The following is a 14,946-nucleotide window of genomic DNA, read 5'->3' on the forward strand; positions in this document are numbered from 1 at the left end:
TGGGGGGTCCTGGGGAGACCCTGAGGTCTGAGCGTCCAGGGAGGACACCGAGTGGGCAGACAGACGGTCCTGGGAGGAGTAGGAGGCCCGGGCAGAGTGCAGGGATTCACTGTCCCTTTCGCAGTGGTGGCCCATAGCCATGTTCTGGGAGGCAGCAGCCATAGACAGGCGTTGCTCCCCGTAGACGGGCTCGTCAGGAGGGGGCGGTAGAGGGCTGATGTCTATGCCCAGACCCCCTGGCTTCAGCATGCTGGACATGTGTCGGCTGGGCAGGGGGCTGGAGGGGGCGTACTGGGACTTGGCCCCGGAGGAGCGGCCTCCTGCCTGCAGGGAGCTCATGTGCTGGTTGGTTTTGACTATCTGGGCCTGCTTGGTGGGCTCTCTGGGCTCCCGGGGAAGGTAATGGTGGTGACTCAGCCTGCCAGGGCCTGAGGGCCCGGAGGGGGGAGAGCAAGGCCTGGTGCTCTGCTGGGTGGTGAGGCTGAGGGTGTCAGGCAGAGTTCTATTGATGGAGTAGATGTTCTGTGTCCAGGGCTCACCTTTCTCTCCTCTCCTGTCTGAGTGCTGAGACTGAAAAGTTCCCTCCCCTTCCACGTCATTCATCCCCAGAGTGTTCTGTCCATCCAGACCTCTGACGGCCATGCTATGCCCCGACATCTCCTCCTCCTCCCCTTCCTCGTGTTTGTGTTCCGAGTCGTGTTTGGCCGGGGCCTGGTTTGACGAGGACGTGGCCCCCTGCGGTTTGCCCTGGGTGGTGCTGCGCTGCATCTGCTTACACTCCTCCTCTACACGGGCCAGCAGCCGCCGGATTTCACGGTTGTTGGGACACAGCCTGGCCGCTTCGTGCAGGTCAGCCATGGCTGCCGTGAACTGCCTGGGGTGGGATGGAGATAGACAGAGCGAGTTGGGGGGATATTTGAGAAGCGAGGTAAAAAAAGAAGAAGCTGAACCATATTCTCACAATTCACGCTAACAATGGTCCCCTAAAAGAGGTGATATATACTTATGAGTTTCTGACGAATAGCTTTACCTGCTGCTCCTCTTGGCTCGAGCGCGGGCGTAATAGGCCTCGTACGATTTGGGTTTCAGCTCCAGGGCCTTTGTCGCAAACTCCTCTGCCAAGCCAAAGTCCTGTTCCAAGGGGTAGGGGAGGATCAATATGATTAACAAATGCAAGGAAATAGAAATGCACATTGTCCAGGGGCCCAGCTCTCTCTCTTTCTCTACATCCATCTCCCTGATTGTTTATGGGAGCAAGCTGACAATGACTCCAAGCATGCTATCGCTTGTGGACTTCTGCACAGATTATAATTTAGTCTTGAACGGCTCAATCAAACTCACTCAACTGGACAGCTTAATAGCTATAATTTTGGACGGGTAGTAGATAGTATTATTTATTGAATTCAATCTGTTCCTAAGAGCATTGTGTTAGTTTATGTCACGTTTCATCGATCATAGGCCTGGAACACGAATTGGCTCAAAATTGTATCATGGGGCTTTTAAAGTGCTGTCTAGTACTCCTTAAGGGCAGCCATACTTCTGGTATGTGTATCTTTCAAATACATTCATAAACACACAGTACAACAACAGTTTCTTTGACTTAAAGATCTTCCAACGTCCACTTGTAGTGTCATACATGGCCTGATCACATATCGTATATTTTAACAGAGACATTTGGGAACAAATGACCCAGTAAATACAGCACTAGAGGAGAAAAGGAGAGGAGGATTGTGGGGAATCTTACGTTGGTTTTCCTGCGACAGCGGGAGAGGTTGAGGTACAGAGACACCCTCAGCTCTTTGAAGGCCTTCAGGTCATCGCCAAACCCTTCTCTGGGGAACTTCCTCAGAGCATACTGGTACCTCTGTGCTGCCTCTTTCATCTTCCCCTTCTGCAGGGAGAGGGAAATGAGGGAGAGGTAGGGAGGGATAGATAGAGGGAGGGAAGGAAAGAGGGCGCGAGAGAGGAAAAGAAGGACGGTCGTCAGATACTCCCCCCCCAACCCAACAGCCGTGCCGCAGCAGCTCACACACTCCCTTCCGTCTCTCTCATCAATCACACACAGTTTCCACCCGAGCGGATTGTCCTTATCTGCCATAAAACTCAATCTGTTAAATGCCACGGATCAATCATGGCTCAGAAGGCGAGTGTGGCACGGCACACACCCATTTATCTCTGCTGCGTCGCATTGAGCTGCTCAAAATATGACAGTCATTACGTTGTTTTCTCTCAAGCAAATTAGTGGCTGAGATGTCCTTTTTATACAGTGGCTGTATAAAAACACTCCTTTTGATGGCCGATCAATTCAGTGACATCAAGGTATAATTACAGTACTTGCATCAGTCTTTGTTTAGATGTAGCCCATCATAAAATATGATATATTCCATTCACTCAGAACACACTTGACTGTACATACACATTATACAGTATAATGTCCTTGTTTCGAACCATAAAGTTCAGACTTAAAGGGATACTTCAGGATTTTGGCAATGAGGCCCTTTATCTACTTCTCTAGAGTCAGAGGAACTTGTGGATACCATTTTTATGTCCCTGTGTCAAGTATGAAGTAAGTTGGAGGTAGTTTCCCGAGCCAATGCTAACTAGCGTTAGCGCAATGACTGGAAACCTATGGGTATCTGCTAGCATGCAGTTAGCAATTGCGCTAGTTAGCAACGTCCTACAAACTGCACAGTACATGTAGATTTTTATTTTTATTTTATTCAACCTTTATTTAATCTGTTAACAAATTCTTATTTACAGAACCAGGGTCTGTAGTGACGCCTATAGCACTGAGATGCAGTGCCTTAAACTGCAGCGCCTCATTGCCAAAATATAAAGGGCCTCATTGCCAAAATCCCAAATTATAATTTTAACAGTGTAATGTTGACTTGATCTCTTTTCCATACCTTGTAAAGCAGGTTGCCCTCCTCCATAAGCTTCTGCAGGAGAATGATGAGGATGTCAGGCTTGGATGTGGCCATAGCCCAGGCTGCATTCCCTGTTGGTCCACACAGACATAGAGAAAGTAGAGTTACACCACTGCTGCTGCCCGACCCATGGACTCTATTCACTAGGAAATTGGTAACAAGGTAAAGTTACCTAAAGATTGTACCTGATCGATCATAAGGCGACGTTCTGTACCCTTAGGGTTACATTGAAGGCAGTCAAGAAGAAGAAAAAAAGGATGAGAGATTGAAGGAAGGAAGGAATCATGTAAAAAGATGAAAAGCAGGGGAGAATTTAAAACCGCTACAGCTATAAAACGTGATTTGACCTTTCCCAGATTAAAGATGGAATTCACAGTAGGGGAAACAACGTCACTGTTCGCCATTGTTGTTTTTGTTTTGTTGCGGAAGTGGAGGCACATCACGCAATGCGGGGGGGAAACATTGCAGTATATAGAACAGCAGAATATCGCGAGTGCAATTGATGTCTCAGGGAAGAAAACAGTGTTTGTTTTACAATAACTTCTTTGTTATTGGGATATTTTCTATATGAACGCTTCCACTCAGTGTTTGAGATCAATTGACACTCTTTACCATGGCACTTTGAGATTTATTTTAAACTGCAAAAACCCAGTTTACACTTTGTATACCAGGGTTGGCTCGCATTCTCTAGTCACTTCATAGGCTCAGTCACTGGTATACTTTTATTTACAAAGCCTTTTTGGGTTTACTACCTTTTTATTTGTGCATTTTTATTGTTCAGAAATGTGGTGGGTACTCTCTTCGTTCGCTGGACTTTATCCTGCCAACTGTTCCAAATGTCCGAAATGAATTTGGTAAAAGGGCTTTTATGTACTCTGCGCCATCGTCTTAGAACACCTTAGAAAATACTTTTAAACTGGAAGAACTTGTCCCGATTGGTGTTTTTAAATCACTGATGAAGGATTTTGAGGCGGATTCCCTGACCTGTCAATGTTTTTAATTTGCTGTTTTATACTCTTGTGAATTCAATGGTTTTTACTAGATTACTTGTAGTTTTTCATGTTGTCTGTCTGTAATTATTTTTTTAATGACTTGGTGCTGCCTATCTTGGCCAGGGCACTCTTGAAAAAGCCCTTCCTGGTTAAATAAAGGTTAAATAAAGGTTAAATAAAATAAATAAAAACATTTGTTGTTGTATTATCACAAATGAACGTGGCTGTTTCACCATTAAGGATTCCTGCACTGATAAAACAAAGTGAGTTTGTCTGTGGATATACTGTACCTATAATTGCATTGATATGAATCCTAATGGGAAAAAATGGTGATTTGCTGGTCGTAACAGTCATTGCGATCATAGAGACTGATAGCTTTGCGTGCTAGGAACAGGCTACATTGCTACCAGAGTAAGGAGAGTGGGTTGAAGATATTGTCCATTAGCTAATTCAGGGAGGGGAGCACCTGGCTGGCCTGCACTGCAGATGTAAAATGAGGCAGATAAGCTCCAGGCCAAGATAGCTCATTGAGTGTCATTTAGGTGATAAGTACCAATCTCAAATTAGCCTGCCGGCATACCGCGGGGAGAAAAGAGAGAGAGAGAGAGGGGGAAAGAGAGACACAGAAAGAGAGAGGGACACTACACACACTAGGTGAATGCTGGTAGAAATTGGTTCAGTGTCATTGCCTTGAATTTAGCAGTGAGCATCAATGAAACCAGGAGTTTGTCACCTGATTCCATGGATTAGCCTCATTTTATTTAGTAGTACAGACACTCAGCTGGATGCACAAGTCACTTTCATTACTAACATCTTAAAGCAACCAAAAGACCGTCCTGTGGTTGGAATAGACGAAAGTGGACACATTAACGAATGAACATTATTTGCAGACAAACAGACACGGACCATTTGTATCATAGTTAGAGTTCTTAGTTTCTTACCCAGTTTAGCCCCCTTCTTCAGCAGGGTCACCACTACCGATGTGTTCCGACAACCAATCGCCCGGTCCAACGGCCTCATGCCACTGTAGTCCACATGCTCTATCACTGCTCCTCTCTCCACCAGGTAATGGACCTACATACCAGGAACAACACAGTCAAACACACACACTCTTCCTTAGTCAGAACACACACTCTTAACTCTCCCATAGATATTTGTTAATTCTCAGCAGTGTGCGTCCCATAAGGAGACACAGAGGACTGTGTTGTGCCTAACTAAGGGGCAGGCCTAGTGAGACAGATTTAGATCGAGCTCAATGACCGTCTCTGTCTGTCTATCTGTCCATCTCTCTCTAATACTCACGATCGACGCATCGCCGTAGAAGGCGGCCAGGTCCAGTGGAGTCCGTCCATTCTTGTCCGTGTGGTCTATGACCGCACCCTTCTCCACCAGAAACTGCACAACGTTCTTATGTCCTTTCAAACACGCCCAGCTCAGGGGCGTTAACCCTTCCTTGTCCATCGATGTCAACAACGCACCTGGGAGAGACCGAATATTCAACATCATATTTCTCAAAACCACAGCATATAATCTTCACTCAACAAAACATTTTATATAAAACTAAGTGTGATTTGTGGTTATTGAAATTTGAATGATCTAAATTTGAATTTCATTTGACTTTAGAAAAAAACCCAGATGTTTGCATCCCAAATGGCAGCCTATTTCCTTTATAGTGCACTACTTTTGAGAGTCTTATGAGCCCTGGTAAAAGAAGGGTGCCATTTGGGACACAGACCACAGGAGGTTGGTGGTAGCTTAATTGGGGAGAATGGACTCCTGGTAATGGCTGGAGCGGAATAAGTGGAACGGTATCAAATACATGGTTTCCATGCGTTTGATGCCATTCCATTTACTCTGTTCCAGCCATTATTATGAGCTGTCCTCATCTCCGCAACTTCCACGGACACAGGCGTTATCTAGCGTAGCGTCGTGGTAACTCACCCTTTGACAGCAGAAAGTCGGCCGTGCTCAGGTGGCCCTCGCACGCCGCCACCATGAGTAGTGTCCGTCCTTGTTTGTCACTGATGTTCACGTCAGCACCATGCTGCAGCAGCAGCTCTGCAATCTGACACACACACACACAGACTTACAGTAAACTCTACTTCCCCAGGGTAAAGCGTCATGGTTACTTTGAAGTGTAATTGTAGTTTGAGGCAAGCAGTGTGTGTGTTCCTCACCTGCCAGTGTCCCTGTCTGACAGCACAAAAGAGAGGTGAGACCCCCCTGCGGTTGATCTGCTGCACTATAGCCCCCTGCTCCAACAGGAAGCCACACACGTCCATCTTCCCCCGGCCCGCCGACACCGTCAGAGCTGATGAGACCAGAGAAGAAGAGATTGGTCAGGACTGGGGTCAGCAAGGGTGAGACCACACACACACACACACGGCAGGCTATGGTCTGGCTCGTGTGAGACAAAGCTTGCTCCCATTCAAGTTGAAAATATAAAGCATTTAGTTGTACTTTCACTGAGCGCCAACAATTGGACCCAACCACAATATGTGTTATTTCCTTCTTGTGAAAAGGGACAACAGAAGTGTCTGAATATGTCAGTGGATAATAAGCTGCAATACTTAATAAACAATACTCTCTGATTGTACATTCATGTGGAATCTTATCTCTTGGAATCGTGTGCTGGGCCTGGTTAGTCATTCCATGATAAAAATAAACTCTGTCGCAGGAACTGTAGTCAGGAAGTTTGGCTGTTCTCGCTTACTCGCACGCACACACACACACTCACACACACCTACCTCAATGGAATAGGAGAGCAACAGAGACATACACATACTACAGACACAAGGTTTGAATAGCCTATTACTGGTTAAGGCACTCATGTTGTTACATTATGTACTGTATATAGGCCTACCATCGATTCAAATAATAGAATGAGGAAAATAGGCTAATGCTTTTATGCAAGTCCTGTTTCCAATCAGACAACTCTGTTATAGTTGTAGGTACGTATTCAACTGGTTAACTTGTTGCCTTAAGCTGTCTGATAGTAGTGTGCCAAGAGTTTCGAGACTTGAGAAGTGATCTCATCTAACGTCTGCATGATAGCAGGTCGAAAACAACGAAAACAGGAAAAGAACTAAATGAGATACCATTAATATGCTGACAGGTTAATTAATAAATCTTTGCCATTTCTGTTTTAATTCAAATGACTATACTGTATGTATGTATTCTATTTTAAAGACAGATGCATGCAAGTATGCTCCAACTAATTTAAACGCATAAGATACAGTGACAAACCACACATTTATGATACAACAGTCAATAGGCTCACCTCCTGCTTTGCATTCAGTTGAGCCATGCCAAAACAGACTAATCCTAGCAGTAGTTCGAGGCCCACATTCAGTGGATGCTAAACTTTACTGTGGGCTGTGGTAGATTCCGGCAATCTTGGATGAATGTTGGTATCCAAACAAATAAATCCTCAGAGACCACAGAGTGAGGGAGAGAGAGAATAGTGGTGCTTTCTGATTCACCTCAGGAAGATTCAAGACCCAGAGCCACTGTCTCTGTTTGAGTGACATCATCCATCTGGATGTGAGTGTGAGCGGAGGGCTGTTCCATTACAAGCCTGTCTCAGCCGACCACACCCTTCATCTGATCCACTAGCATATCTCTTCAGAGCAGACAGACACCTCCAGACTACTACACAGTACAAATCTCTATGGGGCAGCATCAGCCAAAACGGATTTGAGATCAGCTGGCTTCATGAGTAAAAACTCAAAAGCCCAGAGGATGAAATAATTGATTGTTCTAATCACTGACTCTTTCAGAGATGCATTCATTTTTGATCTGTGATTTTAGACACGATTCTGATGTACACTTATCTGTAGTGGAATGTTAAGGAATGACTAACAGTGGTCTCTGTCTGCATACTACTTTCAAACCCTATAGGAGACCCAGTGGCATTCCTCTCTGATCTTCCAAGTACAATTCAATGCATTTTATATCTCTCTTTGATCTCACAAACATTACTCTTTACTGCGCCCATTCCCTCCCTCTCTCTTTCCTTCCCTCCTTTTTTAAGAGCCAGGTATGTTCTGTAATAAGCCACTTAACCTTATTTCCTCCTAATCTGCCTCTCCGGCCCACCAACACCGTTGTCCTTAGGGGAGGTGGGACTGTAAATCACAGTCTGATACGCAAACCAAACCTGTAAATAATAGAACACTATGAAAAATCTGGGAAACCAGGCCTGGTATTCATAGCCTACTTTGAAAAGGCTTTTGATAATGTACGACTCAAATTGATATATAAATGCCTGGAATATTTCCATTCTGGAGAATCTCTTATATAATGAGTTAAAGTTATGTAAAGTAACCCTAGGTGTAAAATAGTAAATAGTGGCTACTACTCAGAAAGTATAAACTGTCAACAGGAGTAAACAAGGTTGTTCACTATCGGCATATCTACTTATTATGGCCATTGAAATGTTAGCTATTAGAGTCAGATCCAACAATAATATCAATGTGCTAGAAATCCAGGGCTTAAAAACAAAGGTGTCATTGAACGCTGATGATTCATGTTTTCTTTTAAATCCACAACTTGGATCCCTCCACAGCCTCATAGAGGATCTAGATACTTTTTCTAACCTCTCTTACAACCAAATTATGATAAATATTTGTGTTGGATCACTTAAAAATGTTTGGGGGATTACCGTGTAGTTTACCAATAGAATGGTCTGACGGTGAAGTGGACATACTCTGTATTTATTTGGGATGGCAGGTAGCCTAGTGGTTAGAGCGTTGGGCCAGTAATAGAAAGTTAGCAAAAATAGATAAGATCTTGCTACCATGGAAAGGGAGAAAAAAATCACCCTGATTAACTCTTTAGTCACATGCCCGTTTACCTATTGGCCTTGCAACTTGTTTTTTACATTAGATGTAAAAAATATTTATTTGGAATGGCAAGCCAGACAAAATTAAACAGGCCTATTTATATAATACACATGAATTCAGAGGGCAGAAATTATTCAATATTAGAAACCTCTCAATAATCCAAACTTGTTCTCTAGCAGATTAGTAAGAATGTCTCACCCCATGTTCAGGAATGGCCTTTCCCCCTTTATTCAGATCACAACCTCTCATTTCGCTTATTCGCTATTTTTAAAACAAGCCATAGAAAGTTGGTTGTAATTTCCACCTGAAAAGACGGAACAAATATTACAACAAATATTATAGTTAAACTCAAATATATTAATTTATATAAATTATATCATAAATAGGACTGGTGGAATTATGTCACACATGCATTGAACAAAAATACCTGGAAATATCTGTTCTACCCCAAATTACAACCAACTAATTGCAGCATACATATATATATACATATAAAGGAGTATATATATATACATATATATACATATATATACATATACATATATATATACACATATATATACACATATATACATATGTATATATTTATATATGTATACACATATATATACATATATACATATATACATATATATACATATGTATATATATATGTATACATATATATATACATATGTATGTATGTATATATATGTATGTATATATACATATATATATATATATATATATACATATATATATATATATATATGTATACATATATATACATATATACATATATATGTATACATATATATGTATGCATATATATGTATGCATATATATGTATACATATATATGTATACATATATATATACATATATATATACATATATGTATATATATGTGTATATATATATATATACATACATATATATACATATATACATACATACATATATATATATATATATATATATATATATATATATATATATATATATATATATACATCCATATACATACATATATACATACATATATACATATATATACATATATATACATACATATATATATATATATATATACATCCATATACATACATATATACATACATATATACATATATATATACATACACATATATATACATACACATATATACACATATATATACATATACACATATATATACATATATATACATATATATGTATATATATATGTATGTATATATATGTGTATATATATGTATATATATATATATATATATATATATATGTATGTATATATATGTATATATATATATATATATGTATTTATATATATATATATTCCCTACATAGTGCATTACTTTTGAGAAGAACCCTATAGGACCTGGTCAAAAGTAGTGAACTACAGTGGGGCAAAAAAGTATTTAGTCAGCCACCAATTGTTCAAGTTCTCTCATTTAAAAAGATGAGAGAGGCCTGTAATTTTCATCATTGGTACACTTCAACAATGACAGACAAAATGAGAAAAAAAAATCCAGAAAATCACATTGTAGGATTTTTAATGAATTTATTTGCAAATGATGGTGGAAAATAAGTATTTGGTCAATAACAAAAGTTTATCTCAATACTTTGTTATATATCCTTTGTTGGCAATGACAGAGGTCAAACGTTTTCTGTAAGTCTTCACAAGGTTTTCACACACTGTTTCTGGTATTTTGGCCCATTCCTCCATGCAGATATCCTCTAGAGCAGGGATGTTTTGGGGCTGTTGCTGGGCAACAAGGACTTTCAACTCCCTCCAAAGATTTTCTATGGGGTTGAGATCTGGAGACTGGCTAGGCCACTCCAGGACCTTGAAATGCTTCTTACGAAGCCACTCCTTTGTTGCCCAGGCAGTGTGTCTGGGATCATTGTCATGCTGAAAGACCCAGCCACGTTTCATCTTCAATGCCCTTGCTGATGGAAGGAGGTTTTCACTCAAAATCTCACAATACATTGCCCCATTCATTCTTTCCTTTACACGGATCAGTCGTCCTGGTCCCTTTGCAGAAAAACAGCCCCAAAGCATGATGTTTCCACCCCCATTCTTCACAGTAGGTATGGTGTTCTTTGGATGCAACTCGGCATTCTTTGTCCTCCAAACACGACGAGTTGAGTTTTTACCAAAAAGTTACATTTTGGTTTCATCTGACCATATGACATTCTCCCAATCTTCTTCTGGATCATCCAAATGCTCTCTAACAAACTTCAGATGGGCCTGGTCATGTACTGGCTTAAGCAGGGGGACACGTCTGGCACTGCAGGATTTGAGTCCCTGGCGGCGTAGTGTGTTACTGATGGTAGGCTTTGTTACTTTGGTCCCAGCTCTCTGCAGGTCATTCACTAGGTCCCCCAGTGTGGTTCTGGGATTTTTGCTCACCGTTCTTGTGATCATTTTGACCCCACGGGGTGAGATCTTGCGTGGAGCCCCAGATCGAGGGAGATTATCAGTGGTCTTGTATGTCTTCCATTTCCTAATAATTGCTCCCACAGTTGATTTCTTCAAACCAAGCTGCTTACCTATTGCAGATTCAGTCTTCCCAGCCTGGTGCAGATCTACAATTTTGTTTCTGGTGTCCTTTGACAGCTCTTTGGTCTTGGCCATAGTGGAGTTTGGAGTGTGACTGTTTGAGGTTGTGGACAGGTGTCTTTTATACTGATAACAAGTTCAACCAGGTGCCATTAATACAGGTAACGAGGAGCCTCTTAAAGAAGAAGTTAAAGGTATGTGAGAGCCAGAAATCTTGCTTGTTTGTAGGTGACCAAATACTTATTTTTTTCACCATAATTTGCAAATAACTTCATAAAAAATCCTACAATGTGATTTTCTGGATTTTCTCCCCTAAATTTGTCTGTCATAGTTGAAGTGTACCTATGATGAAAATTACAGGCCTCTCTCATCTTTTTAAGTGGGAGAACTTGCACAATTGGTGGCTGACTTAATACTTTTTTGCCCCACTGTATATAGGTAATAAGGTGCCATTTGGGACATACACAGTCCAGAATACCAGAGAGGCCATGACTTTACAGCGTCCTGTGTCAAGGTGCACAGTTTGTAGACATGCACTAGTAGCTAATCATTTATGAAACAGCTGATTCTGAAGGTTTAGATGGAGACCATTGCAAGGCTAACTGGAGAAGCAGGATGCCAGCTGTAGCATGACATCTGTATCAGGCGGTCAAGGACACCACAGCGACATACGATATCCATCACATGAAGACCTACATCCTGACTGTGGCAGCATGGGAGTTTCAGTCTATTTCTATGTAGGTCTAGATCATTACAAGTTCACTCCACCAGCAGAGAAACTACTGTGTGACATGTCAGCCTGGCATACGTCCTCCCTGCTGTAAATAATGAAACACAACCAAACACTTATAACACAAACAACTAAACACCACATATATTAAGCACAGCCGTGGAAGATTGTATAAAAGTTAAAAGATTCTTGGCATAATTACAGTGGATAAAAAAAACGATATACGGTACTACACTCGATATCTCTACTGTATATTTCATGACAATGAGAAGTTGATCTCTTCGTTTTACTAAGTAATGTAGAAAATGTCAGGGCTGTTGCCTGATTTTGACGCTGCATTATTCATTTTTGATATATGTGATATATAATGTAAACAAACCTTCTCTTTTACGGATGGAAAACAACCCCCATTTGCAATTTTCCACAGAAAACATAAGTTCAGAATAGCTCTTCTCTTGTAACTTGAGATATATGCCATGTGATCACAAACATTATACCTCACCGTGTCTATATGTCTTTCCCCTTACGTTTTGCACTGCTGCCGACTTATTCACATATATCAGAAAGCTGCTTTACAGAGAGGGCTAAATGACCTTTTGTCATTCCTAGTAGTAAAACAGTCAGGAGGGAATTTGTTGTTTATTTTTTGCCAACACGGAGCCGTGATCGAATCTCTCTCTATCCAAACCATGTGCAATTGGCCTATTTGCATAAAGATGTTATTTCTTTCACATATAGAAGAAAAAGAAACGCACACCTATTTGGGCGAGGTGCTGGCTAGCGGAGTAGAAAACTTGAAAATAAAAGAGAGCATATTTCTTTCACATATGAAATTATATTTCTCAGACAGGTCGTTAACTGAGAGAATTTGTTCAGAGTTGCAGCAATAAATGTCCATTTTCGGGAGGATATTTCACCGGGGGTATTTGTGTCTCACTGAGTTTTCTCCCATATCGCCATACAGGCCTCCAGATTGGGTTAATAAACCCTAAATCAGAATTAATATGAAGGGGTCTGACTGTGATATTGACTCAGTATTTCTAAGACCTAAAAGGTTCTGCTGTCTATACCATATCCACGACATTTAAGTATTGATGCTCTTTTCTATAGCTGTGATGGCTCTCCATTGAATTACAACCCAATCCCACCTGTAAAGAGGCATTGAATACAAGCATTTGAATCATTCTCCTAAGGGGTCAGGAGAAGTGCAGAGAAGCGTCACCTCTTTATGTTTGTTAAAATACATATATTCAATGAGTTTAAAGCACCACAGTGCACAAAATAATTAATATTTGCATATCTGCTCAAATACAAAGTGTTGCTTTGAATGAGCCTAGTGCCAGGTGGGCTTTCAAAATGCGTTCATTAAGTGGCTGTGGTGGGTGTTGGAGCGTGTCTCAGGTCGCTGGTGTTGTGCCCGGCGCCATTCGGCCACCTGCAACCTGCTATTGCATTAGCCCGTAATGAATGGGAGTTGAAAGGAGGAATGTGGCTATGATTTAGCATCCACTAGGTAAATACATAGAGCTCAGAGGGAAATATTAGATCACAGTTACAGCAGGTGGCACATACCGGATGACTTTGAGAATGAAGGCAAGCATGACTACTATTATTCACAGTAATGGTCATGTCTACAGGAACCAGCCAAGGCTTGTGTGTAAATCTGTTTAAAGGGACCCATACACATCTGCCTACTACTTGTGATAAATGAGTATTTTGTCCTATACCTCTTGCAAATCAAAATGGTAGTGCAAATCAAATCTTATTTGTCACATGCTTCGTAAACAACATGTATAGACTACAGTAACAGCGTAAGTAAGCATTTCACTGTCAGTCTACACCTGTTGTTTACAAAGCATGTGACAAATAAAATGTGATTTGATTTGCACTACCGTCTAATGAAGTAAAGATAAAGTAGGCCTCTATCCTTCTCTAAAACAAAGTAGGTGGTGCGGGTTGGAACAGAAATGTAGGTATGCAGCAGTGTGATGATGTAACAAAGTGCAAAACTTGAAGCAGCAGGTTTTGATTCAAAAATATAAACGTTTTCGTCCAAATCTAAAATAACACTGCGGCCCATTTCTCAGCCATAAGAACATGCGGCACTAAGATGGAAAGCAGCCGTTTCCAGAGATGAAGGCCCATTTCGAATGGATATCTTTGTCTCTAGGATGTAATAAGCCCCAAAGCCCTTCAGCACTTTTTGCTACGAAATGTATTTGCAGAAGTAGCACCAGTTGACAGAAGTAGCACTAAGGAGAATACAGCGGCCCTGGTCAAAAGTAGTGCACTATATAGGGAATAGGGTGTCACTTGGAACAGAGATATCCGCTCTCTCCTAGTCCTAATGGGCTGACCTACATCAGAGCCATCCTCTCCCTCTCTTAGTCCTAATAGGCTGTCCGACATCAGAACCATTCTCTATCTCTCCTAGTCCTAATGGGCTGTCCGACATCAGAGCCATCCTCTCTCTCTCCTAGTCCTAATGGGCTGACCTACATCAGAGCCATCCTCTCTCTCTCCTAGTCCTAATAGGCTGTCCGACATCAGAGCCATCCTCTCCCTCTCCTAGTCCTAATAGGCTGCCCTACATAAGAGCCATCCTCTCTCTCTCCTAATCCTAATAGGCTGTCCTAAATCAGAGCCATCCTGTCTCTCTCCTAGTCCTAATGGGCTGTGCTACAACAGAGCCATCCTCTCTCTCTCTCCTAGTCCTAATGGCCTGGGCTACATCAGAGCCATCCTCTTTCTCTCCTAGTCCTAATGGGCTGTCCGACATCAGAGCCATCCTCTCTCTCTCCTAGTCCTAATAGGCTGTCCTACATCAGAGCCATCCTCTCTTTCTCCTAGTCCTAATAGGCTGTCCGACATTAGAACCATCCTCTCTCTCTCCTAGTCCTAATAGGCTG

The 14,946-nt window shown here is 41.6% G+C and overlaps 1 protein-coding gene across 1 annotated transcript in view; it reads right to left on the bottom strand.

The window, feature by feature from the left end:
* The window catches only part of LOC135538662 (protein TANC1-like), a 293,087-nt gene that overhangs the window by 2,064 nt on the left and 276,077 nt on the right, over positions 1–14,946 (bottom strand). The window contains 8 exon segments of the mRNA XM_064964546.1: positions 1–874; positions 1,031–1,131; positions 1,745–1,891; positions 2,907–2,998; positions 4,861–4,993; positions 5,222–5,397; positions 5,861–5,984; positions 6,097–6,230. Coding sequence (XP_064820618.1) covers positions 1–874; positions 1,031–1,131; positions 1,745–1,891; positions 2,907–2,998; positions 4,861–4,993; positions 5,222–5,397; positions 5,861–5,984; positions 6,097–6,230 — 1,781 coding nt within the window.

This window comes from Oncorhynchus masou, unplaced genomic scaffold (assembly GCF_036934945.1).
Source record: "Oncorhynchus masou masou isolate Uvic2021 unplaced genomic scaffold, UVic_Omas_1.1 unplaced_scaffold_16___fragment_2___debris, whole genome shotgun sequence".
In the NCBI taxonomy this organism is placed as follows: Eukaryota; Metazoa; Chordata; class Actinopteri; order Salmoniformes; family Salmonidae; genus Oncorhynchus; species Oncorhynchus masou.